This window comes from Garra rufa, chromosome 9 (genome assembly GCF_049309525.1).
Source record: "Garra rufa chromosome 9, GarRuf1.0, whole genome shotgun sequence".
Lineage (NCBI taxonomy): Eukaryota > Metazoa > Chordata > Actinopteri > Cypriniformes > Cyprinidae > Garra > Garra rufa.
Window position 1 is genome coordinate 3,759,884 of NC_133369.1, and position 26,707 is coordinate 3,786,590.

The window sequence follows — 26,707 nt, forward strand, 5'->3', positions numbered from 1 at the left end:
GTAATACATATTTGATAATGAGTAAAATATAATATAAAATATATAATTAAATATAAAATAATACAATATATTACAATATAATATAATATAATTTTAACATATACCATGTAGCTTTTTGCATTTATTTCATATTCCATTTTATTTTTTATTTGCAGTAGTAAAATGTTTACTTTTCATTAAAATAATGTCAGAATGCAAAAAATATATAAACAAAACATACATAGGACAATTATAATGACCCTAAAACAGGTATAATATAATACAATATAAAGTAATATAAAATTCCTAGTTTGCTGTATTCAGTGTTGCCAGATCTTGATTTGGGTTTGACGTTTGACAACTTTTGCTGGACCAAAATTTAGCTGTAGTATTTTGTATGTTTTATGCATAAAACACTCATTAAATAAGGCTGCATTACTATAAAAGGCCTAAAATGTTTTGCATATGAAAGTGGCAGTAAGTGGGAATATTTTACATCTATTAGTGGTCACTAGAAAGTCAGAAAGACTGCAGCTCGTGACTGGTCATATTTATAAGCGACATTATGAATAAAAATAAGTTTAAAGTCATTATAATAACTAGACATGGCAATAGTACTTACACTGTATTTCCTATAAAAATTGCATGTTAGGAACAGACACAAATTTAAGTCGTTATAATCTTGAGTATGCAGCCACAAATTACATAATCAATGAATAATGGCATGTGTTTATCACAAAACTGTCATATTTGACTCTGCAGACATTTTTCTTGGTTGTTGAAGGAAAGTAAAAGCTCAAACATTCTGCCTAGCATCACAGAAAAAAAGAAAATATAGTGGCAGTGAAGTGACATTAGGTGCTAAAATGTTCAGATGAGCTGCTCCTTTAATGAATAACAATTCATTGATTACGGTGGCACATGTTGGGGATCATGTGTGTGACGGTCTGTGGAGGTTACATGACAATTACTGATGGGAAAGCAGCTGTTTCTGCCTGACATTCAGGACATGTGTTGCAGTTATTCTGAGCTCACAGAGTCACGCCGGTTCCCAGCTGAACAGCGGCGTTCAAGGCCAGATTTATAACAATAGACACACAAGCTCCACCGAAACCAACTGGGCTGAAACCTGGCCAGGACATTCATGCATCATGGTGTATTGTTCATACCGCGTACTTAATTTATCATGTTAAAAATGAACATTGTATGAATACAGTATAGTGCTGGAGTAATTCTTCTGCTCACCAGGGCTCCATTGATTTGGTCAAAAATACAGTAAAATCATAAAAATTCTGAAATATTATTATCATTTAATATAGTTGCTTTCTAGTGAATATATTGTAAAGTGAAATTTATTATTGTGATGCAAAGTTGAATTTTCAGCGTCATTACTCTGGTCTTAAGTCACATGATCCTTCAGAAATTATTCTAATATGCTGATTTAAAATTTAAATTTGTACTTTTATTCAAGGATGCTTTAAATTAATCAAAAGTGATATTTTGTAACATTATAAATGTCTTTACTATTTCTAATAAATGCTGTTTTTTTTTTTTAGAACTTTCATCAAAGACTTCTGAAAAATAAAATGAATCCCAGTTTCAACTGCAGCACAACTGTTTTCAACATTGATATTAAAATATTTTTTGAGCAGAAAATCAGCATATTAGAATGATTTCTGGAAGATCATGTGACACTAAAAAAGGAAATGCTTTAAAAGAAATAAAATAAAACAGATTTGTACATTTTCTAAAATAAAATAAATGAAATTAAATATGAAAATAAAAGTAATTTAATAAAAATAAATTACAAAATATATTTAAAATAAAAAATATATTTAAAATATTTAAAAAGTGTTTATTAAAAATGTTTACAAAAATTTATATTGTAATATTCATATTGTTGGAGTATTTTATTTCCAATAAATGCTGTTCTTTTGAGCTTTACTGAAAAAAATAAATAAATCACAGATTCCAGAAAGAAAATGCTTTAAAATAAATGAAATACAATAGGACTAGATTTGTACATTTTCTGACCACAGATATATTCCTAACAATTAAATTAAATTAAATTAAATATATAAAATAATAAAGAAAATAAAATGATGTTTATTTATTAAAAATATTTTACAAAATTAACATTAAAATACAGTGTAATGCTGGAGTAATTGTTTTCCAATAAATGCTGTTCTTTTGAACTAAATTAAATTAAATTAAACCAATTAATTTAAATAAATAAAATGAATTTAATAAAAATAAAGTAATATAAAAAATATATTTTAAATATTTACAAAAAAAATTAAAAATGAACATTAAAATACAGTTATACAGTTTAAATACATGCTTTTCTTTTGAACTTTTTATTCATCAAAGACTCCTGAAAAATAAAATGAATCAGTTTCCACAAAAATATTTGGCAGCACATCTGTTTTCAACATTGATAATAATCAGTTTATTGAGCAGGAAATCAGCATATTAGAATGATTTCTGAAGGATCATGTGACACTGAAGACTGAGTAACGATGCTGAAAATACAGCTTTTTTTTTTACAGATTTTACTGTATTTTTGATCAAACAAATGCCGCCTCGGTGAGCAGAAAATTCCTGTGACCTGGACTTTTCATTCACACAGCTTATTTTGTTATTGTTGAGAATGCAGTGAACTGTAACATAGTGGAATGCAAACGTTTATTAGAGTATCTTAGCAACGTAACAAATCTATCTAGATGTTTGTGTGCGTCGCTCAGGCTGTTAAACTGACAAAAAGCCTTGTTTACGCTTCACACAATAATACAATAATGTTGGCCAAAGCTGGTGAGTTTCAGTTACTTCAACTTCTCTTCTGGCTGATTTGACAGTCAAAGTGAAAACCAACAGTGTTTTTGTGTTAAAATAATCTCATGCATCGCCATTCTTCGCTCGAGCTCGAATTACACAATTAATCGCAATAACTTCCCTCTTTTCTTTTGTTGGCCTGTCAGGACGCATCGAGATCCGCAAACATACGGATGAACTTCTGCTTTTGTTATTGTGTCAGTCACACGTATTCCTCTGAGAACGGGACAAACGTTTAATAACACAGATCAATCTGATTCTGAGAGTCTAAACAGACACTAATGTGAGGATCTGGATTGACTGAATGACTGTTTCTGCCTTGAGTCCTGTTGAAATGATTGTATTTATGAGATGAGTGCACATAAATATCACAAAAGGCTTGTAAATACCAGCGAGAAACTCCGGATTTTCTTTGAGCCCCGGCTGTTTGTGTTCAAGCGAGATCATTTAAGAATCGGAGGCGTAGAAACTTGATCATATTTTAGAATAATTTGTGAATGTTGACTTTTTACACATTTTCTGTACTTTTGACAAAGTGTAGCTATAAAACTTGAGGGGAAATACAGGCTACTATTTATTTAGCCAGTTTATTAGAGAGAAATATGGAACAAGACATGACATTGCCAAACGGGTTCACTTTATTTTGATTAAATTCAAGACTCATTATATAGAAAGTATTTCCCTCTTGAAACAAGCAGATCACTCTTAAAAAATAAATAAAAATAAAAATAAAGAACTTACTGGTAAATCATGCAAAACAAGCGGGAATAAAATAGAAGAAAACTAAAATAAATAAATAAAACATAAAAAAACAATTTATTGAAATATATGAATAAAAATAATGTAATAAAAATATTAATAAAATAAAAAAAGATAAAATAATATTTAAAAATTAATATAATATTAAAATAATATATTATTTTTTGTGCTGGAAAATCAAGCAAAAGAAAATTTAAAAATAAAAACAAAACAAAACAGGACTACATTTGTACATTTTCTGACCACAAATATATTCCTAACCTAATTTTAATATAAAAATAAAATTATATTATTTTTTGTGCTGGTAAATCAAGCAAAAAAAAAGGTAAAATAAAATAAAATAGATCTGTACATTTATTTGACCACTAATATATTCCTAAACTTTGAGTTAAATAAAATAAAATTTTGAAACAATAAGTTTAAATATATAAATAACTTAAATGTATTAAAAATGATAGTAATAATAATAATAACCTGTGCTGGTAAATCAAACAAAAATGGAAGAAAAATAAAACAAAACAAGACTAGATTTGTACATTTTCTAACCACAAATATATTCTTAACTTTGTTTAATTAAATTAAATTAAATTAAATTAAATTAAGTAAAATATATATATATATTAAATATAACATGAAATATAACAAAATCTATTATTTTCTGTGCTGGTAAATAAAGCAAAAAAGGGAATAAAAAGTAAATATAAAATAAAACTAGATTTGTATTTTTTCTGACCACAAATATATTCTTAACTTTTAGTTAAAAAAAGAAATATATAAATAATAATATATATAAAATTTATATACAAAAATAAATACAAATTATATATATATTATTATTAATTTTATGTATATATTTATTTTTTAATTGAACTTAATTTAACTGAATGTTAAGAATATATTTATGGTCAGAAAATATCTAATCAAATCTAATATACAATGAAATATAACAATATAATAATATATTTTGTATGTATGTATATATATATATATATATATATATATATATATATTACAAAATATATTATTTGCTGGTAAATAAAGCAAAAAAGGGAAGAAAAGTTAAATATAAAATTAAATTAAATTTAATTAGATTTGATTAGATATTTTCTGACCATAAATATATTCTTAACATTCAGTTAAATTAAGTTAAATAATATAAAAATAAATTAAATAATAAAGAAAAGAAAATAATGTTTAAAAAAAGTAAAATAAAATATAACAAAATATAAAATTTCTGTGCAGGTTAATCAATTTAAAAAAAAAAAAATAGAAGAAAGATTAAATAAAACAGGACTACATGTGTACATTTTCTGACAACAAATATACTCCTAACCTTCCAGCTAAATTTAATTTAACTTAATTTAATTATATAAAATAATAAAGAAATAAAATAATAGCAAAAAAAATAATTAAAATAAGACATTATATTCTGTATGTGTATATATATAGTAGACAAGTATAATGGTGTATAAAAGTCTCTGTGTTAATGTTCATAACAGATGCAGAGCTTTCAGTGCGACTGACAGAATGACAGACAGCACATCACTGCAAACGGCTTTCTGTCACAAACTCCATCTGTCTCTCGCTTTTCTCTCCTCGCCATCTCACTGATGCTGCTTTAAACATGTTTTGGCAGCTAACAGGTTCAATTGCAAGAGTTTTATATTATTTACACATTAGCAGGCTATATAAAATGAAAGGATTGTGCATGAAATATATTATATCTGAGGAAAGCATTGGTTAAGGTGTGAAGGATTTTCATCAGATCCTGTACAACAGCAGCTTTAGCATACTGTTCATACTGTAACCTCCCATATCATTTACACTAATCAATATTCTACAGAGCATATACTCTCAGTATCCGGCTTACAACATTCACATTGTCAGAGCACGATTTGTGATTGGTGCTCACAGCACCTACTACTGTTCACTAAGACAATTATACCACAAACCACTATCTATAGTATCTATCTGTCTGTCTACTTAATCTCATTTGATTTTGGGGTGAAATAACATGTACAGTATAGCATGTTCTCGTTAATATCAAATTATGTAAAATGTCATTATGTAAAATATTTTACGCTTGTTGATTGATTGACACAATGCAAAAAACAAACAAACTATTATTTATTAAAAAAATAAATATTTATTTATTTGTTTGATTCACTTTGTGGTGAAATATAAATCTGAACACGTTCTAAACACTATCCAAATATTACCTAAAATATGTGCAGAAGATCAGAAACCAGAATATTTTCTGTCAAAAAAATTAAATTATATTTAAAATGATAATAAAAAAAATTAATAAAAAAAAAACAGGACTAGATCTGACCACAAATATATTCCTAACCATTCAGTAAAATTTAATTTAATTTAATTTAATTTAATTTAAAAATATATAAATAATATAATTAAAAATATAAAAACAAAACTAATTTACTTTAAAAAAACAATGTAATCAATCCAAATATAAATTTTTATTAATGACTATTTTGCATATTCATTCAACATATTTATTTATTTATTTATTTATTCATTTAATTAATTTCATTTTACTTCGGGGTGAAATATAACCATGTTCTTTACAATATCAAAATATTACCTAAAATATTTTCTAAAGATCAGAAACCACAATATAACTTTCAGTACAATTAAATTAAAAATAAAATAAAATATAAAAAAGAATGAATAAACTATAAGTGGAGTAGATTTGTAAATATATAAATATTATAAATAAAAATATAAAAATAAACAAATTTATTAATTTAAAAAAATTAAAGTATTTTTATTAATGAATTAAATATTTATAATAAATATTTAATTTAGTTAAAAAATATATAAGTAATATAACGTAAAATATGGCTTAAATTGGCTTAAAGCTAAATGTAATCAAAATATTATCTAAAATATTTCCAGCCTATTTTGTTGTATATTTGTTTATCCTTGCAGTGAAAAAATATTAGTTTTTTTTTTTAAACTATGGCTTGAAATTCTGTAAGCAAAATATTTCAATTATTAATTTATTCATTCCAATTGATTTTGGGGTGAACTATGACCTGAGCAGGTTCTTAATAATATTGTCAAAATATTATGTCATTTTTTTTTATTTGTTTGTTTGTTAAACACGTTTAATGCAAAATAAAATGCTAGTTGAAAATATGTTGTGAATATGTATTTGACTTGTGGATGCCCATTAATCAGTGTTTTTGTCTTTGTGTTTATACAGTGATGAAGAGGCCTCTCTGAGCGAATTCTATCCCATCATTCCCGGGGACGTGATGTCTGTGAAGGAGATCCTGACCGGACCCAAGTTCCCACGCCACCGGACATGGTACTGACACACACACACACACACACACACACACACACACACACACACACACACACACACACACACACACACACACACATACATTGTAAAGATGTCTTTAGTCACCTTTTAGTAACAAACTGACATGATGACATTATTGTTCTAAACCCCTCATGAGGGTCACAGCTGTCCTGCTGAACATCTGAAAGGTTTAAATATAATACGAAGGAGTCTCAGATGCGGTCAGGACACGGCAGGTCAAAACATGATTTACATCAAACCGTTTTATCAGCAGTCGACTTACGCCTGGGTTTATCGTTTGGAGATCTCTCAAACATTCAGCTGGAGATTTACATCAGAAACGTAAACATAGTTTTGGATTGCGTTAAAAATAGGACACATGCAAATTCATCCAGAAAGAAAAAAACATCCTGGAAAATAACAGCTGCAAACACTCTGGTTAAAAAAAAAACTTTGCACAATCTTTAGGGAAAATACATCGGCTCCTAAAACATCAACACTTGATGCCTAAGGCTGGGAACACTATCAAAATATTACCTACAATATTTGTTGAAGATCAAAGATTTGAATGTAACTTAATTTATTTTAATTTAAAATGATAATTAAAAAAAAAGAATAAAATATATTCCTAACAAATATGCAAATGTATTTCTAACCTATCAGTAAAATTTAATATAATATTTCCTTGAGTGCAAGTTAATTAATTAATTAAATAATTATAATAAAACAGGACTAGATTTGCACATATTATGACCACAAATATATTCCTAACCTTTCAGTAACATTTTAATTTAATTTAATTTAATTTAATTTAATTTAATTTAATTAATAATATAACTAAAAAAATAAAATAAAACCAATTTAATTTAAAATAATGATTTAATTAATCGAAATATTAATTTTTGTTGATGAATATTTCAAATATTAATTCTAAATATTTATTTATAAAATAAAATAAAACAGGACGAAATTTGCACATTTTCTGACCACAAATATATTCTAACCTTTCAGTAAAATTGTATTAAATTCAATTTAATTTAATTTAATTTAAAATATATAAATAATATAACTGAAAATTTTAAAAATGAAACAAATTTAATTTAATTTAACAAATAATTAATTTAATGAATTAAATATGCATTTTTGTCAATGAATAGTTTGAATATTAAATAAAAATATTTATTTATTTATTCATTTAATTAATTTCATTTTACTTTGGTTTGAAATATGAATGGTATTAGATTTCAAAAATGTCCAAAAATAAAAAGCTGGTGTTCCGAAATATACAGTTAGGTCAAAACCATAAGGATCATAAGGGAAATTACACTGTATATTTTGCTTAAAGTTAAGATTTTCTTTTCCATTTTCACAATCTCATGACAATTTCCCTCGCATTACTGCAATGCACAAAAATAGTATTTTATTTAAATTGTAAAGTATTTAGGGGATAATGTTATATAACAGTAATGTGGTATATTATGGTATCATTTGTTGTGCTGACTTTATTTATGACGATTAAAATGTATAACTCTAAAAGCAATATGTAAGATGTATTACAGTAAATTTTAGGCAGAAGAGATGTTTGTCATAGACTAGATTTGACATGTTAGTTATATAAATCACCATGCAAAAATTAACTATTAACAGTTCTAAAAATATATGGCTTAACTGTCTTTTTGATTGTTTATATTTAATTATTTAATTTGATGTATCTTGTTGTATTTGTATGTGTACAATTTAATCTAAAATATGTTTTATAATTTGCTAGCTTGTTTTATTTATTCATTTATTTATTTGACTGATGTAAAATATGACATGAAGATATGAAAAGAATTTTAGTTTAATTTAATTTAATTTCAGTTTAATCTTGTGGTGAAATATGACCCGGAATATGTTTTTGATATCATTATAATATTATCTACCTATTTTTAACTTTTTTTATTTATTCATTTATTTATTTTAGACAAAAAAAGTTTAAAGCAAGAATTAAAACACTATACAATTGTAAACAAAATAGTTATTTGTTTTTGTTTGTTTATTTGCTGTACAAATTTAACATGTTCTTAAAATCAAACTATTATCAAAAAAATTCTGCGTTCATTCAGTTTATTTATTTGCCTTTAAATTATATTATGAAAAAAATATGAATATCCATCTATTCAATACATTTTTTGATTTATATATTTAATAATATCAAAGTATTATCTAAAATATTTTCATCCTTCTTATTTTTGTATTTAATTATTTCACCATTTGATTTAGGGTGAAATATGACCTCAAAATATTTTTAATAATAAGGTATTATCTCAAATATTTTCAGCCTCATTATTTTTGTATTTAATTATTTCACCATTTGATTTAGGGTGAAATATGACCTCAAAATATTTTTAATAATAAGGTATTATCTAAAATATTTTCAGCCTCATTATTTTTGTATTTAATTATTTTCTCATTTAATTTGTGGATAAAATATGACAGTAACCTATTTTTAATAATATCAAAGTATTATCTAAAATATTTAATCTTCCTTATTGTTTTATTAAAATTTTTCCCATTTGATTTGTGGATAAAATATGACCTGCACATATTTTTAATAATATTAAAGTATTAATCTAAAATATTTTCAGCCACCTTAATTTTTTTAATTCAATTAATTTTCCATTTGATTTGTGAACAAAATATGACCTTAACATATTTGTAAAATTATCAAAGTATTATCTCAAATATTTTCGGCCTTTTTATTTTTATTTAATTATTTCCCTATTTGATTCGTGGATAAAATGAACGTAATATATTTTTAATAATGTCAAAGTATTATCTCAAATATTTTCGTCTTTCTTGTTGGCTTATTTAATTTTTTTCCCATTTGATTTGTGGAAAAAATATGACCTTCACATATTTTTAATAATATCAAAGTATTATCTAAAATATTTTCAGCCTTTTTATTTTTTATTTAATTATTTTTCCATTTGATTTGTGGATAAACTATGACCTTAACATATTTTAAATATGTTTCAATGTATTATCGAAACTATTTTCAACCTTTTTAGTTTATTTAATTATTTCACCATTTGATTAAAGGCTAAAATATCACCTAAACACATTTTTTAATAATATTAAACTGTTATCCAAAATATTTTCAGTCTTTTTTTTTATTTTTTTTTTATTTTTTATTTTTTTTTAATTATTTCACCATTTGTTTTTAGGGTGAAATTTGACCTCAAAATATTTTTAATAATAAGGTATTATCTAAAATATTTTCATTATTTTTGTATTTAATTATTTTCCCATTTGATTTGTGGATAAAATATGACCTGCACATATTTTTAATACTATTAAAGTATTATCTAAAATATTTTCAGCCACCTTAATTTTTTTAATTCAATTAATTTTCCATTTGATTTGTGAACAAAATATGACCTTAACATATTCTTTAAATTATCAAAGTATTATCTCAAATATTTTTGGCCTTTTTATTTTTATTTAATTATTTCCCTATTTGATTTGCGGATAAAATGGCCGTAATATATTTTTAATAATGTCAAAGTTTTATCTCAAATATTTTCATCTTTCTTGTTGGCTTATTTAATTTTTTTCCCATTTGATTTGTGGATAAAATATGACCTTAACATATTTTTAATAATATCAAAGTATTATCTAAAATATTTTTCAGCCTTTTTATTTTTTATTTAATTATTTTTCCATTTGATTTGTGGATAAACTATGACCTTAACATATTTTAAATATGTTTCAATGTATTATCGAAACTATTTTCAACCTTTTTAGTTTATTTAATTATTTCACCATTTGATTAAAGGCTAAAATATCACCTAAACACATTTTTTAATAATATTAAACTGTTATCCAAAATATTTTCAGTCTTTTTTTTTTTTTTATTATTTTAATTATTTCACCATTTGTTTTTAGGGTGAAATTTGACCTCAAAATATTTTTAATAATAAGGTATTATCTAAAATATTTTCATTATTTTTGTATTTAATTATTTTCCCATTTGATTTGTGGATAAAATATGAACTGCACATATTTTTAATACTATTAAAGTATTATCTAAAATATTTTCAGCCACCTTAATTTTTTTAATTCAATTAATTTTCCATTTGATTTGTGAACAAAATATGACCTTAACATATTTTTTAAATTATCAAAGTATTATCTCAAATATTTTCGTCTTTTTTATTTTTATTTAATTATTTCCCTATTTGATTTGTGGATAAAATGACCGTAATATATTTTTAATAATGTCAAAGTATTATCTCAAATATTTTCATCTTTCTTGTTGGCTTATTTAATTTTTTTCCCATTTGATTTGTGGATAAAATATGACCTTAACATATTTTTAATAATATCAAAGTATTATCTAAAATATTTTTCAGCCTTTTTATTTTTTATTTAATTATTTTTCCATTTGATTTGTGGATAAACTATGACCTTAACATATTTTTAATAATATCAAAGTATTATCTAAAATATTTTTCAGCCTTTTTATTTTTTATTTAATTATTTTTCCATTTGATTTGTGGATAAACTATGACCTTAACATATTTTTAATAATATCAAAGTATTATCTAAAATATTTTTCAGCCTTTTTATTTTTTATTTAATTATTTTTCCATTTGATTTGTGGATAAAATATGACCTTAACATATTTTTAATAATATCAAAGTATTATCTAAAATATTTTTCAGCCTTTTTATTTTTTATTTAATTATTTTTCCATTTGATTTGTGGATAAACTATGACCTTAACATATTTTAAATATGTTTCAATGTATTATCGAAACTATTTTCAACCTTTTTAGTTTATTTAATTATTTCACCATTTGATTAAAGGCTAAAATATCACCTAAACATATTTTTAATAATATTAAACTGTTATCTAAAACATTTTCAGTCTTTTATTTTTTTTTATTATTTTAATTATTTCACCATTAGTTTTAGGGTGAAATTTGACCTGAACATTTTTGAAAAATTTGCTCATGTTGAACTAAAGCATCCTTCAAGGCTTCAGTTTTGCTCTTCTCTCTGTGCTGCTTTCTGCTTCTCTCCTGCTTAGCATTATGGGAAGGGCACGTCTGCAGTGTTCACCTCTCACGCTTAACAGGTTTACCTGCAATTGACAGCGTGCCGGCAGCCGCTTTAGTTTTGATGCTGGTAATCCTGTTCAGAGGAAGACGTGAACACGGTCATGCCCCTTCGGCGGAGGTTACGGCACGAGAAGAGCCTGAGAAAAGAGGATGAGAAAGGTCACTTCAGTAAATCAAGACTCAAATGCAGGCGGGATGATTTGAGGATGAGTGATAAAGCCTGTCAGGACCGGATGAAGGTCGAGCAGAGTCTCGCTGTGCTTTTGTGTTTAAGTGAAGGTGAGACGAGAGAGAAGAGCTGGATCAAGTGTTGGTCTCATATGAAGTAGTGTCACGCTTCGGCTCATATTCACACGTACAGGCAGAAAAAATACGCTCGTCAGTCCTCGTCTGTTTCATCCTGTTCGCCAGCACCACGCAGACAGCTTCGGATGCTGGCATCTGTTTTTGTTGCCATGAAATACGAAACATTGCGAATGTTTTCAAATTTATTTTTTATTTATTTGTTTATTTGTGTAATATTAAAATATGTATCCCTCAGAAAATAGAATTGGTATTTTCTCTTGATTTCTCTATTTATGTATTTCATGAATTAACTAATGCATTTATGTATTTATTTTATTAATATCAAAATATGTATCTTTCAGAAAATAGCATTATTTAAAATAGCTCTTATTTTTATATATTTATGTATTTTAATTAATGGATTTATTTTATTATTATTATTATTATAAAAACATGTATCTTTCAGAAAATAGTATTTTCTTTCTCTTATTTATTTAATTTATTAATTAACTTATGTATTTATTTATTTATGTATTTTTATTTACTAATATAAAAATCTGTCTTTCAGAAAATATAATTATTTTCACTCGTTTTTCCTATTTTTTACTCTTTTTACTCTTGTTTTCTCTTATTCTTATTTATTTAATTAATTATTTTTATTTAACTTATTTAATTATATAAAAATATGTATCTTTCATACAATACAATTGTTCTCTCGTATTCTTTATTTAATTTTTTTTATAAAAAAGTTATAAAAATGTGTCTTTCAGACAATATAATTATTTTCACTCGTTTTTCCTATTTTTTACTCTTTTTACTCTTGTTTTCTCTTATTCTTATTTATTTAATTAATTATTTTTATTTTACTTATTTAATTATATAAAAATATGTATCTTTCATACAATACAATTGTTCTCTCGTATTCTTTATTTAATTTTTTTTATAAAAAAGTTAAAAAAATGTGTCTTTCAGACAACATAATTATTTCCTTTTTTCTTGTGTTCTTATTTATTTAATTTAATAAAAATATGTCTGTCCGACAATATAATTTTCTTTTTTCTTGTATTCTAATTTAATTATTTTTATTTAACTTTATTAACATAAAAATATGTCTTTCGGAAAATTGAATTGTTATTTTTGTTGTTTTCTCTTATTTTTGCTACATATTTATTTATCGCATTTACGTATTTATTTAATTAGTTATTTTATTAATATACAATTTTTTTATTTTCTTTCTTGTTTTCACTGAATTATTTGTTTAATATAGACAAAATATGCATCTTTAAGACTATATAATTTTCTCTTATTTTTGTTTAAGAAAAATGAAATATTTATTTATTTCACTAATCAATGTATTTTTTTATTTTACTAACATAAAATATGTATCTTTCAGAAAATATTTAAAATAATTATTTTCTCTCATTTTATGTATTTATTTATTGCGTTAATTAATTTATTGCATAGTTTATTAATATAAAATATGTTTCTTTCAGAAAATAGAATTAATTTATTTCTTGTTTTCACTTGTTTTGAACATTTTAATGATTTATTTTGTTGATATATATCTTATTTTAAGTTTTAGTAATTGTATGTGCTTATCGTTTTATATTTTTATTTACCTTTCATTAATTTTAATTAGTTTTAATAACTTTGGAACTTGAACTTAAACTTTTTCTATTTTACTTAGTTGCCAAGGAAATATTTCTAGTTGTCAGGGTTTTTTTTTTTTTAGCTTTATTTTAATTATTAGTTTTTGCTTAACAATAACACTGAATACAGAGTGGTCCAGAAGTCTGAGACCACTTTTTGAAATGTAATTTTGCATGTGCAATTTTTTTTTAATGTATTTTAATAATCATTTTTATTTAATCATATTAACAATTTAAAGTCTATTTTGCATTCATTTCAGCAGGGCTGGAGCTACATGAACAAAACCTGATGATCAGATCATGTTTTCAGTGATCCAAAGAGCATCTTGAGCTTCAATAGAAGAAAATCTGACCGCCACATGATCAATGACGCTCATTTTAAAAAGTGCACTGAAATTGTGCACAAAATCCTCAAACTTCCAGGTTCAATTAGGATTATATAATGATCAGCTGAATAGAAACAACAAAAGAGCAGAAATGAGAGGGAACATCTCCGCAGATGCTTTTCAGTCTCTGTCTAAAACTAGATTAAACCTTTTCACATTCATGTGTAAATAAGTTAGACCATTATGGTGTTTTTCTCATCTTTATGTCTTTCAGGCTTTGTTTTTTCGACACTTTCTCAACATAAGTGCATCCATCTGAGTCTCTGTGCTTTTGAGTCAAAACTGCAAAGTGTCAAAGCGAAGAATGGCAACTTCTAATTGCACTCAGGCGTTTTAAATCACCTGATATCGACCCCCAGGATAACTGGCATTTCTGTTTGTCTCTCGCCGCATTCGTCTGCCATCGGGATTCATAGCGCAAAGCTCAGCCGGCGTTTCTGCTGACCTCCTCGAAAGCGCTGACGTGAGAGCCGGTTAAATGTCATGTCGTCGAGCTCGTCTCTGAACGAATTCTGACTTCGGAGAAAGTTCACTTTCAAATCATCCTTAGATGTTTTGAAACTTTTTGTACAAAGTTTTTAACTTTTGTGCTGTGCTGAAAACCCTTTAACTCTAATGGTATTCCCAGTGGATGAGCGGCCTTTTAAAAATAGCTTGTTAATTCCTCATTATACTATATTATCATACAAATCAAGACTCAATCTTTTTGTCAACTTGTCTTCTTTTTAATTAGCACAGGGTTTGTATTCAATATAGGAACTGGTTGATCATAGGCCTCATTGATTGAGCTCATGCACTTCAGTTTTTAAGTGAAAAGGGCATTAGAAAGTTATAATTTTTGCATAATTGGTTTGCGTGTTTTTAGAGAATGGGTTGACTAATCAACTTGAATTCCATAACTTTTTTCCAGCATGGTCTGAAGATGATCTGAGCCAGTTTTGGTGAAAATCAGACAAACCGACTAGGACTAGTTCGAAAAAGTATTTTTTTTAACTATTAAAAATAGTGAAAAAACTAAACCTTACTTGGCATAAGCTAAGGATTCACAGGTAAATCATAAGAAATTTCCTTCTAGACCTTATGGTTCAAAAGTTATTAGCATAAAATGAGTGAAATTTTGGACTAGTGGTGGCATTAGAGAGTTTGAGTTAGAGACTATCATCATTAATGGTTAATGAATGGTTTATCACTCTTGACCAGTAGGTGGCACTGTTACCGAATTGATGTGGCATTGTCAGTGTATGATGACAATGGCACATACAAAGTTTGGTGTAAATGTCAAAGCTTTGCAGAGATACAGGCTCGGGATGCAGTTTGGCATCTTTCCAGCTAATTCGTTGATGTGTTAAATGATAACCATTTCGTATTTCGACACGAAATCCATAACTTTTAGTCAGCATGGTCTGAAGATGATCCGAGTCAAATTTGGTGAAAATTGGACCAACTGTCTAGGAGGAGTTTGAAAAAGTAGGTTTTTGACATTATTCAAAATTGCAGACAGGAATTTCGGCCAATTTTGGCATAATTGGTATCGATGTTCTCGGCATGACCCAAAGAATACATTGAGACCAGTTTCATTAAAATAGGCCAATTTAATCAAATGTTATTAGCCTGTATTGATTTTTTTTTTTTTCCTGGCCCCAAACGTTTTGAGTACTGTCAGGGCATGATGCCGAAGACACATACCAAGTTTAGTAACGATACGGCAATGCGTTCATAAAATTCAAAATGGCTGACTTCTTAAAATCTAAAGAGACCAGTTTTGTGATTTTTGGCCAAACCGTTTAAAAGTCATAAGCCAAAATAGCCATTTTCATAGATCCTGACCCCTAGGTGGCACAGCACCGAAACACTGCAGGTAGCCTTAGGTCATACTTGTTATCACACACACCAAGTTTGGTCTCAATACACCAAACTGTTGCGGAGATATAGCCTCACATCCATTTTTGCGTGCATCTGGTTAAATTGAGTTATAAAGTCTAAATTAGGAGATAAACACTTGCATTTGTAAGAAAAAAAGTCAGAATTGTGAGAAAATAAATGTTGATAGTAATAGGTTTAAATAATATTTTATGCTGTAACTGTAGGGCTAATACAATATGTCCCATACTAATATGAACTGCATATGTGAATATTATGCAGACCTATTGTTTAAATCAAATTTATGCTTTAAAAGTAGAGTAATCATAGCAGTTTTCATCCATAGTATGTCCGTTTAAACATCTGCGTTTATCTTTAAATTGCGTTTTTGAAAACAGTATTCTATAAAAATTATTTGCATTCCGATTTTCACTTCAAACGGCACCAAAATATTTTTTTCTCTTATTCCATGGATTTGACCCATTTACCTCCGCTTGTTACCAGTGTTTTTCTGCAGCCTCTATGCACGAGCTGCTGCAAGTGACGTAACTGTGACATCTACTGTGAATTGGTCTATTAAACCCTAAAAACATAAAACACCAATTATTTAACGAATATTAATAATAACATTGCATCTTACAACCAAGTGAGTTTCTGACCTTTGACCCCAGGGATGTCCTGAGAGAGACGCTGTCCAATGATGAGCTCCACGAGCGGGACCAGTGGACGATGTTCGGGAATGAGGCTGAGAAACTGGAGATCGGTGTGATCAGAAACCAGCGTGTCGTCCGTGAGCGCGTGGATCGATTCTCTCTGCGCCGGGAGGTGAGTGATCGACACACCAAAGACTGAGAGGAGCGTTAAAAATACAACAATCACAGCTCTGCACCTTTCAAGACACCTGAGTGCATTTGCTTTCTAGTTTCAAAGGAATAATTAATGGGGTCGGAGCAAAAATAACACAATAAAAGCATTAGGAATGAGTACAGTTTACTGTTATATAATTATATTATAAAGCTTTATATGATAATATGTTTTGAAAATCAGACTGAAATGTAACAGGGTTATTAAAGTAAATGTGAACTATAAAATATATTGTTTTATAATAAATAAAAAAAAAAATATATATAAGCTATTATTTTTTAATAGCTATTTATTTTTGTAAAATAAAAGCTATGTATGTGTATGTATGTATATATATATATATATATATATATATATATATATATATATATATATGTGTGTGTGTGTGTGTGTTTTTTAAAACAAAAATATATGGTTTTATAACAAATATATATATATATATATATATATATATATATTAGAATTTGATTTATTTTATTTTTTTATGTTATAAAATTAGATTTTAAAGCTTTATATGATATCATTGTTTTAAAATCAGACTGAAATGTAACAGGGTTATTATAGTAAACCATAAAAAAAAATATTACATGTATATAATTATATTATATATAACTTTTAAAAATTCTAAAACCATATAGTTTTATGGTTTACATTTATAATATATAATAATAATATGTTCTATAATAACCCTGTTACAGTAAACGTAAAACATACATTTTTATGGTTTTATAATAATAAAATAAATAAATAATTTGTAAAATACAATTTGTGTTAAAATGAAAGCAAAAATGGAAAATTTAAAAATAAAATCAATTAAACATATAAAGTCTACAATAGGATCTCAAGGACCCTAAAGTAATAAACAGGGATGGTCAAAAAAATAAAAATAAAATCATAATAAATTAGTCACCTGATTGGTATATCGTAAAGCTTTTTATGATAAAATTTGTGAAAAAATAATTTTTTTTTTTGTTCTTTTTCTTTGGCGTTCCACTGTATCAGCAATTTATATTTTATGTTGTTGTTGTTGTTGTTGTTTTACCTTAAAATAAATAAATGAATGAATATATTAATTATTAATTAATTCACAACATAACTATAATAGTATCCAAAATAGTACTAAAATGTAAGTGATTTTTGGATGTCTTTGCCATTACATCAGAGTAAGTAAATGATGACAGAACTGTTTGTTATTCTTCAGGCGGAGAGAAAATCCTCATTGCACATGAAGTATATTGAGGATTTGAGCATGAAGGCTCCTGATTTCCCCATCCCGCTGAGACCTCACACTGTGTGGGCCGGGATGGACGTCAAACTGTCCTGTTCGGTTCAGGGCTGTCCGACTCCCAGCGTCACATGGTGAGTGTCTCAGCAAGCCTGTTTCTCCAAAATAAAAGAGCCTAAATCTCCAAAGACAGACATCCATCATAGCAGAGTGTGAATGTTGTCGACAGGTATAAGGATGACGTTCCTCTCCGAGGAGCTCTGCCGTGGAACTACAAACTGACGCAGAAGTTCGGCCTCAACGTTTTAGAGATCAGAAGGTAAAAGATATATATTTTTTGTAATTATATTCACTTATTTTTTTCCTATTTATTATGTTATTTTTATTAATATTTTGTTAAATACACTACCAGTCAAGATTTGTTACGTTTTTTTTAAAGAAGTCTCTTCTGCTCACCCAGCCTGCATTTATTTGATTTAAAATACAGCAAAAACAGTAAAATTGTGAAATATTTTTACTATTTAAAATAACTGCTTTCTATCTGAATCTATTTTAAAATGTAATTTATTTCTGTGATCAAAACAGAATTTTTATCATCATTACTCCAGTCTTCATTGTCACATGATCCTTCAGAATTCATTCTAATATTCTGATTTGCTGTCAAAGAAACATTTTTTTTTATTATTATTATTGTCAATATTCAAAACGGGTGAGTTCAGGATTCTTTGACGAATAAAAAGATCATCATTTATCTGAAATAAAAAGCTTTTGTAACATTATGCACTGTACCATTCAAAAGCTTGGAGTCAGTATGTTTTTTTTTTTTTCATTTATTCATTGGTTGTTTTTTGGAAAGAGCTTATAGAAATTAATACTTTTATTTAGCGAGGATGCTTTAAATCGATCACAAGTTATGGTTAAGTCATTTACGGTATAATGTTACAGATAAATGCTGTTCTTTTGAACTTTCTATTCATCAAAAAAACCTGAATAATTCTACTCTGCTGTTTTCAACATAATAATAATAATAATAAATGTTTTTTGAGCAGCAAATCAGAATGTTAGAATGATGTCTGAAGAATTGAGACTAGAGTAACAATTCTAAAAATGTAGCTTTGAAATCACATCAATAAATTAAATTTTAAAATATATTGAAATAGAAAACAGTTATTTTAAAAAGTAAAAATATTTCAGGATTGTACTGTTTTTGCCGTACTTTGGATAAAAGAAAAAATATCTGAATAGATATATAGTGTTTATTAGTTTTTAATTCAGTTTTAGTTTACTTCAAATTAAATTAAACAAAAATGCGATGTTGTCTAGCTGAAATAAAATATTTATTATTATTTTTGTTATTTTAAGGCTAGATTTAGGCTAACTCTAAATCTGCCAGATTGATAGTTCATAAATATTTTTTTTAATAAATAAATAAAGTAATTAAATGTAATTTGTTAAAACTTTTATGTTGAATTCACAACAAAAATAAGACAAAACAATAAAATAGCAATTCTATTATTTGAAAGATAAACATATATAATATAAGATACAGATAAAACATATAATAATACTTTTATTTTGTATAGCGCCTTTAAAAGTTCATTCTCAGATTAGAATATAAATACATAAATTAATACATTTGAACAAACGTCTAGGAAAACGAGAGAGAATTACAATTCTACTGCCTGAAAGACATCTTTATCTTAGTCTAAGAATAAATAAATAAAAAAGGTTTGAATGTTTTAATGTTTCAAATGATTTAATGGTTTTAGTGACCAAAAAATTAAACCCATTTTATTTCTTCCTTGAAACAAGGTGAATGAGCTTCTGTCTTCCATACAATTAAAAGTGCATGTTTGATAAATGGCTGATTGTTTTTAATTCACTTAAATACATTCAGAACAGATTGAACCTTGTGTCCACTGTCTAATTTAGCTTTATTTCTCTCTTTTCAGATGTTCTGCTGAAGATGCTGGCGAATACAAGGTTATTGCAAAAAGTTCCCTAGGGGAGGCGACGTCCAGCGCCAAATTGATAGTCAACTGTGAGTTGCTCTTTATCATGTTATTTAGCTGATTGCTTGACTTGTTCCAGGTCTAAAATGCTACAGATTCATCAATGCAGTCTTTAGTGTTATATAAGGTGCACAATGAAGTCTGATGATTCTATGACTGCGTTAATGAAACCTTTGTGTAGCAACACCAAATTCTTCAAGTTTAAACCTTGTTCTTCCATTATTCTTCCATTTGCAGCACATGAAGGGGCCGAGGCCAAACTGAAGCGCTCGTGGACGCCTAGTGAGTGACTTTGCACTTCTTAATGCAAAATATTTAATGCACAATAATTTTATCAGTCATCAGGAAAAATGCATGCTTGAGTATCAGTGAGTTTTGCATGCAAACACACATTGTCATGTATTATTGCAGCCCAGCGCGCATTTAGAGCAAAAACGACTTCATTACTCCATCCAATCTAGCTACAGTGTTTTCAAACAAATCTGAATTCCCATTACAGCCCTTCTGCTGATATGAGAGAACATCACAATTCATTTGAAGGCATTGTTGAATTGTGTTGTCGAATCACTTCCATCACTTCCAATTGCGTATGGCCTCAATTCCCAGTTCCGTCAGCGAGAACGATAGCTAAACAAATAGCACGTCTTCTCAGACATCGTCAACACCGGCCCTCTGTGACGTCCCCTGTGTGGGGCCGTGGCATTTGTCTCATTACACTAATATTTGTCCTCGTCCTTGGGATGGTTTTCGTCGCTGTTTGGCAGGAATGGAAACTGCAAAGGAAAATGGAACAGCTTTTCTATTACACTCCAGTGATTTTTTTCCCGCACGTACAACGTATGCCTTAATTGAGTCCTCTCTTACGTTCATTTTCACTGCCTGCCGAAGGCAAGAAGAACACGAACAAAAGCTACTTACTGCCTGTCGCTTCATAAATGTAATTAAAAGTGACCGAATTGAAACATTAAAGACTTGATTCCTGTAACTGTGCCAGCAAAGCTTTGTTTTTTCATTTTGAATTTGAGGTAGAAGTGGGCGGTGTGTATGAGTAGTTTTATATCAGAGAAATGCAACAGTGTATGATTTTTATTGGAAATTCAAGGGGAGACACAATGTGTGTGCTACATAACTGTGGTGATGTCTATTAAATACTAAATTAAATATTGTGAAACATATAGATCCAGTCCTTGATTCTGATTGGTTGAGCCACATTCGAAACCATTGTAAATCACTCTATATACACACACCTTTGACCTCATTACATCAGTACAGTGGTGGGAAAGTATTGGCCCCCTTTCTGATTTGTTTCTGAGATGTTTGTCACACTCTAATGTTTCAGATCATCAAACTAATTTAAATATTAATCAAAGATAACACAAACACAACATGCAGTTTTTAAATGAAGGTTTTTTTATATGAAGGTAAAAACATAACTGTGGTTCATCACGCCTGAGTTCAGTTTCTCTAGCCACACCCAGACCTGATTACTGCCACACCTGTTCGCAATCAAGAAATCGCTTAAATAGGACCTGCCTGACAAACTGAAGTAGACCAAAAGATCCTCAAAAGCTACACATCATGTTGAGATCCAAAGAAATTCAGGAACATGTGAGAAAGAAAGTAATTGAGATCTATCAGTCTGGAAAAGGTTATAAAGCCATTTCTAAAGCTTTGGGACTCCAGCAAACCACAGTGAGAGCCATTATCCACAAATGGCCAAAACATGGAACAGTGGTGAACCTTCCCAGGAGTGGCCGGCCGACCAAAATTACCCCAAGAGTGCAGCGGCGACTCATCCAAGAGGTCACAATTGACCCCACAACAACATCTAAAGAACTGCAGGAGTCTCTTGCCTCACGGGGCGTCAGCGTCAACGCTTCCCATTGACTTTGAATGGGTGACGTCAAGCGTTGCCGAAAAGAATTGTGGATCCGTTGGCGGCGATTCACTGGCGTTGAATTTTTCAACTTCTGCCGCGAGCAAAACCAGTGAAGCGCCGCCGACGGATGCGTCAGCCGATCAGGATCGCTCTATGCAAATACAGTAGCCAGGCGGCAGCCAATCACGTTCACCCTGTTCAAGAGCAGCAAACTGAGGATAAATTTTAAAATGGAGGAGAAACTCATTATTGCGTTGGGCAATCACCCAGTCCTATATGACCAATTGCTTTTTATGTACTGGGATTCATACCGGAGAGACCAGACGTGGAAGGAGGTGGCAGTTGTTGTTGAGTTCCTGTCTAATTTCATTGGCTGACGCTGCTATGACCATGGCGTCAGTGCCAAACTTCAGCCACGCCTTCCGTCAAGCGTTGACGCTGACGCCCCGTGTGAACACACCGTAAGAAAGAGACTGGGGAAAAATGGCCTGCATGCCAGAATTTCAAGAGGAAAACCACTGCTGAGCAAAAAGAACATAAAGGCTCATCTCAGTTTTGCCAGAACACATCTTGATGATCCCCAAGACTTTTGGGGAAATACTCTGTGGACTGACACAACAAAAGTTGAACTTTTTGGAAGGTGTGTGTCCCATTACATCTGGCATAAAAGTAACACAGCATTTCAGAAAAGAACATCATACCATCAGTAAAATATGGTGGTGGTAGTGTGATGGTCTGGGGCTGGTTTGCTGCTTCTGGACCTGGAAGAATTGCTGTGATAAATGGAACCATGAATTCTGCTGTCTACCAAAAAATCCTGAAGGACAATGTTCGGCCATCTGTTGGTGACCTCAAGCTGAAGCGAACTTGGGTTCTGCAGCAGGACAATGATCCAAAACACACCAGCAAATCCACCTCTGAATGGCTGAAGAAAAACAAAATGAAGACTTTGGAGTGGCCTAATTAAAGTCCTGACCTGAATCCTATTGAGATGCTGTGACATGACCTTAAAAGGGTGGTTCATGCTCAAAAACCCTCCAATGTGGAAGAAATACAACAATTCTGCCAAGATGAATGGGACAAAATTCCTGCACAGCGCTGTAACAGACTCACTGCAAGTTATCGCAAATGCTTGATTGCAGTTGTTGCTGCTAAGGGTGGCCCAACCAGTTATTAAGTTTAGGAGACAAACACTTTTACCTGCATATTGTGTTTACTTGTGTTGTCTTTAATTAATATTTAAATTTGTTTGATGATCTGAAACATTAAAGTGTGACAAACATGCAAAAAAAAAAAAAAACAACAACACTTTTTCACATCACTGTATGTCTTGCCACTATACTGTCTATTATGTATTTCAGCAAAAAAACCTGCTGACATGTTTGCATCATTTACCTTTCATTTGGAGACCACAACCTTCTCCAGTCAAATTGTTACCAAGTCTGTGATTTTACTTCGGAATTGGACTACTTTTGCACGGGTTAAAGTGATTAAAGAAGCTCTTCTAATGCTGGAGAAACGTTGTTGTGTGTGCGCGTGTTTATTTAATGAAGTAAGAGTGATCCCTGCTGGCATTATGTTTGTTTCATTCAACTTTAATTTTGAGACCACATCCTTCCCCAGTGTTGCCAAGTCCATAGTTTTACTGTGGAGTTGGATTGCTTTTAGACTTTATACTTTTTCTACTTTTTGCTTTGCGGGTTAAAGCGCCCCTTAGCTATTGTAAATTCGCTGTAAACCATGGCTTCTTGGGTCTTATTGCTTTAATGAATTATGCTCACTTTTCCTGTACTTTCTCATCTTAGTCCCAGTTCCAGAGCCTGACGCTCAGCTGGCCTCCACCTTTCCTCCAACATTTGTGAAAGAAGGTGATGATTTGGTTCTGCAGTGTAGTTTCACCTCAGCTTTATTGCCGTTCCAACAGGATGTGGTCTGGTACAGAGATGGTGAGACACTGGAATTTTATATCTAATGGAAAGACATTTTGAATCTAATATACAAATGAAATTGTATGTTTACAATAGTAGATGCTTTTATCCAAAGAAACATTTTATCTTATTAGAGAGTATAGTACAACAATTCCAAGTGCCACAATCTGGCCAAAACACTGTATTAACTGCATGTGACATAACATCTGCTCAGGGCAAGTGTTGCGTCAATCCAGTCGTGTGGAGCTGCAGACGGGTCAGCGATCTGCCAGTCTCACCCTGAAGAGAGTGCACAAGGAACACGAAGGCCTGTACAGTGTCCGTCTGCGCACCTGGGACGGGAGCGTTGAGCACAGCGCCTATGTCTATGTTAAAGGTCAGATTTTCATATACTCTTATTGTTTTAGATATTGAAATTTAAAGTGTTATGCAATTTTTTTCACAACTACTGTTACAATCACCCTGAATCTGCCATAGAAAGTTTATAACTTCAATCTAGAGATAAAATAACGGAAGCCTGTTTTCCCACTGTTTAAAAAATAAAAAAGATAATTGCACATTTTTTTCTGCCAATTCTGAACTTTTTTTCTCCCAATTCTGTATTTTTTTATTTATACTTTGCAATTCTGATTTTATTTTTGCAATTCTGACCTTTTTCTCACAATTGCAAATTTATATGGCACAAATCTGCTCTTTTCTCACAATCTTGCATTTCAGAATTTTTTTTTCGCAATTGTGAGTTTAAATTCCACAATTCTGACTTTTTTTCAGGCAATTCTGAAATTTTCGCAATTTTGAGTTTATACTTTGTAATTCTACTTTTATTTTCGCAATTCAGTTGCCAGTTCGTATCTTGCAATTTTGACTTTTTTCTTGCAACTGCGAGTTTATTTCTCACAAATCTGACTTACATTTGCAAGTTTATATCTCATAATTCTACATTTTGTTTTGCAGTTGCAAATTCATACTTTGTAATTTTGATTTTATTTTTGCAATTCTGACTTTTTTCTTCACAACTGCGAGTTTATATCTCATGAATCAGATTTTTTCTTGCAAGTACGAGTTTATATCTTACAATTCTGAATTTTGTCTTGCAATGCCGGTTTATATCTCACAAATTTGACTTTTTTTCTTGAAGTTCAGAATTTATATCTGCATCATGAGTTTATATCTGCAAATCTGACATTTTCGCAATTGCTGGTTTATATCTCGCAATTTTGACTTTTCTCGCAAATGTGAGTTTACATCTCGCAAATCAGCTTATATCTTACAATTCTGACTTTTTTCTTACAAATACTAGTTTATAGCTCGCAAATCTGATTTTTTTTCTCGCAATTACAATTCTGACTTTTGTCTCGCAAATGCCAGTTTATGTCTCGCAAATGTGACTCTTTTCTCGTAGTTCAGAATCTGCAAATCTGACATATCCTTGCAATTGCCAGTCATATAAACAATAGTTTATATTTACAAAAATGCAACTTTATATCTCGCAAATCTGACTTTCTCACAGTCCAGAATTTATTTTTGTAATTGACTTTTGTCTCACAATTGTAAGTGTATATCTCCCAATTCTGTCTTTTTTCTTGCATATTTGTGACCCTGGACCACAAAACCAGTCTTAAGTCGCTGGGGTATGTTTGTAGCAATAGCCAAAAATACATTGCATGGGTCAAAATTTTTGATTTTTCTTTTATGCCAAAAATCATTAAGAAATTAAGTAAAGTTCATGTTCCATGAAGATTTTTTGTAAAATTCCTACTGTAAACATATCAAAATGTAATTTTTGATTTGTAATATGCATTGTTAAGAACCTAATTTGGACAACTTTAAAGGTGATTTTCTCAGTCTTTTTGATTTTTTTGCATCCTCAGATTTCTGATTTCAAATAGATGTATCTCGGCCAAATATTGTCCTATCCTAACAAACAATACATCAATAGAAAGCTTATTTATTGAGCTTTCATATGATGTATAAATCTCAGTTTTGTCAAATTTAACCTTATGACTGGTTTTGTCGTCCAGGGTCACATTTGAGTTGATATCTCGCAAATCAGGTTTTTTTTTCTCGCAATTACAATTCTGACTTCAGTTTATGTCTTGCAAATAAATATGACTCTTTTCACGTAGTTCAGAATCTGCAAATCTGACATATCCTTGCAATTGCCAGTTACATAAACAATAGTTCATATTTGCAAAAATGCAAGTTAATATCTCGCAAATCTGACTTTCTCACAGTCCAGAATTTTTTTTTGCAATTGACTTTTGTCTCACAATTGTAAATGTATATCTCCCAATTCTGTCTTTTTTCTTGCAAATCTGACTTTTTCATTCAGTTGCGAGTTTATATCTCGCAATTCTGTCTTTTTTTCTCACAAGTCAGAATTTTTTTTCTTGCAATTGCAACTTTATCTTTTGCAAACCTGTCTTTTTCTTGCAATTACTGTACCAGTTTGTCTTGCAATTCTGACTTTTTTCTTGCAAGTTAATATCTCAGAATTTCTTTTTTCAGAATTGTGAGGTATAAACTTGCATTTGCTCGTTATAAAGTCAAAATTGCTTTTTGAGTTGTAAACTCGCAATTGAGAGAAAAAATTCAGAAAGGTGGGAAAAAGTAC

At 29.1% G+C, this 26,707-nt stretch overlaps 1 protein-coding gene across 1 annotated transcript in view; it reads left to right on the forward strand.

Moving 5' to 3' along the window:
• The window catches only part of LOC141342482 (myomesin-3-like), an 86,776-nt gene that overhangs the window by 1,260 nt on the left and 58,809 nt on the right, over positions 1–26,707 (forward strand). Inside the window, exons 2-11 of the mRNA XM_073846939.1 lie at positions 2,958–3,019; positions 5,070–5,083; positions 6,797–6,901; positions 16,857–17,010; positions 18,251–18,408; positions 18,504–18,593; positions 20,227–20,315; positions 20,524–20,568; positions 23,977–24,111; positions 24,308–24,469. Coding sequence (XP_073703040.1) covers positions 2,958–3,019; positions 5,070–5,083; positions 6,797–6,901; positions 16,857–17,010; positions 18,251–18,408; positions 18,504–18,593; positions 20,227–20,315; positions 20,524–20,568; positions 23,977–24,111; positions 24,308–24,469 — 1,014 coding nt within the window. The remainder of the gene's footprint in view (positions 1–2,957; positions 3,020–5,069; positions 5,084–6,796; positions 6,902–16,856; positions 17,011–18,250; positions 18,409–18,503; positions 18,594–20,226; positions 20,316–20,523; positions 20,569–23,976; positions 24,112–24,307; positions 24,470–26,707) is intronic.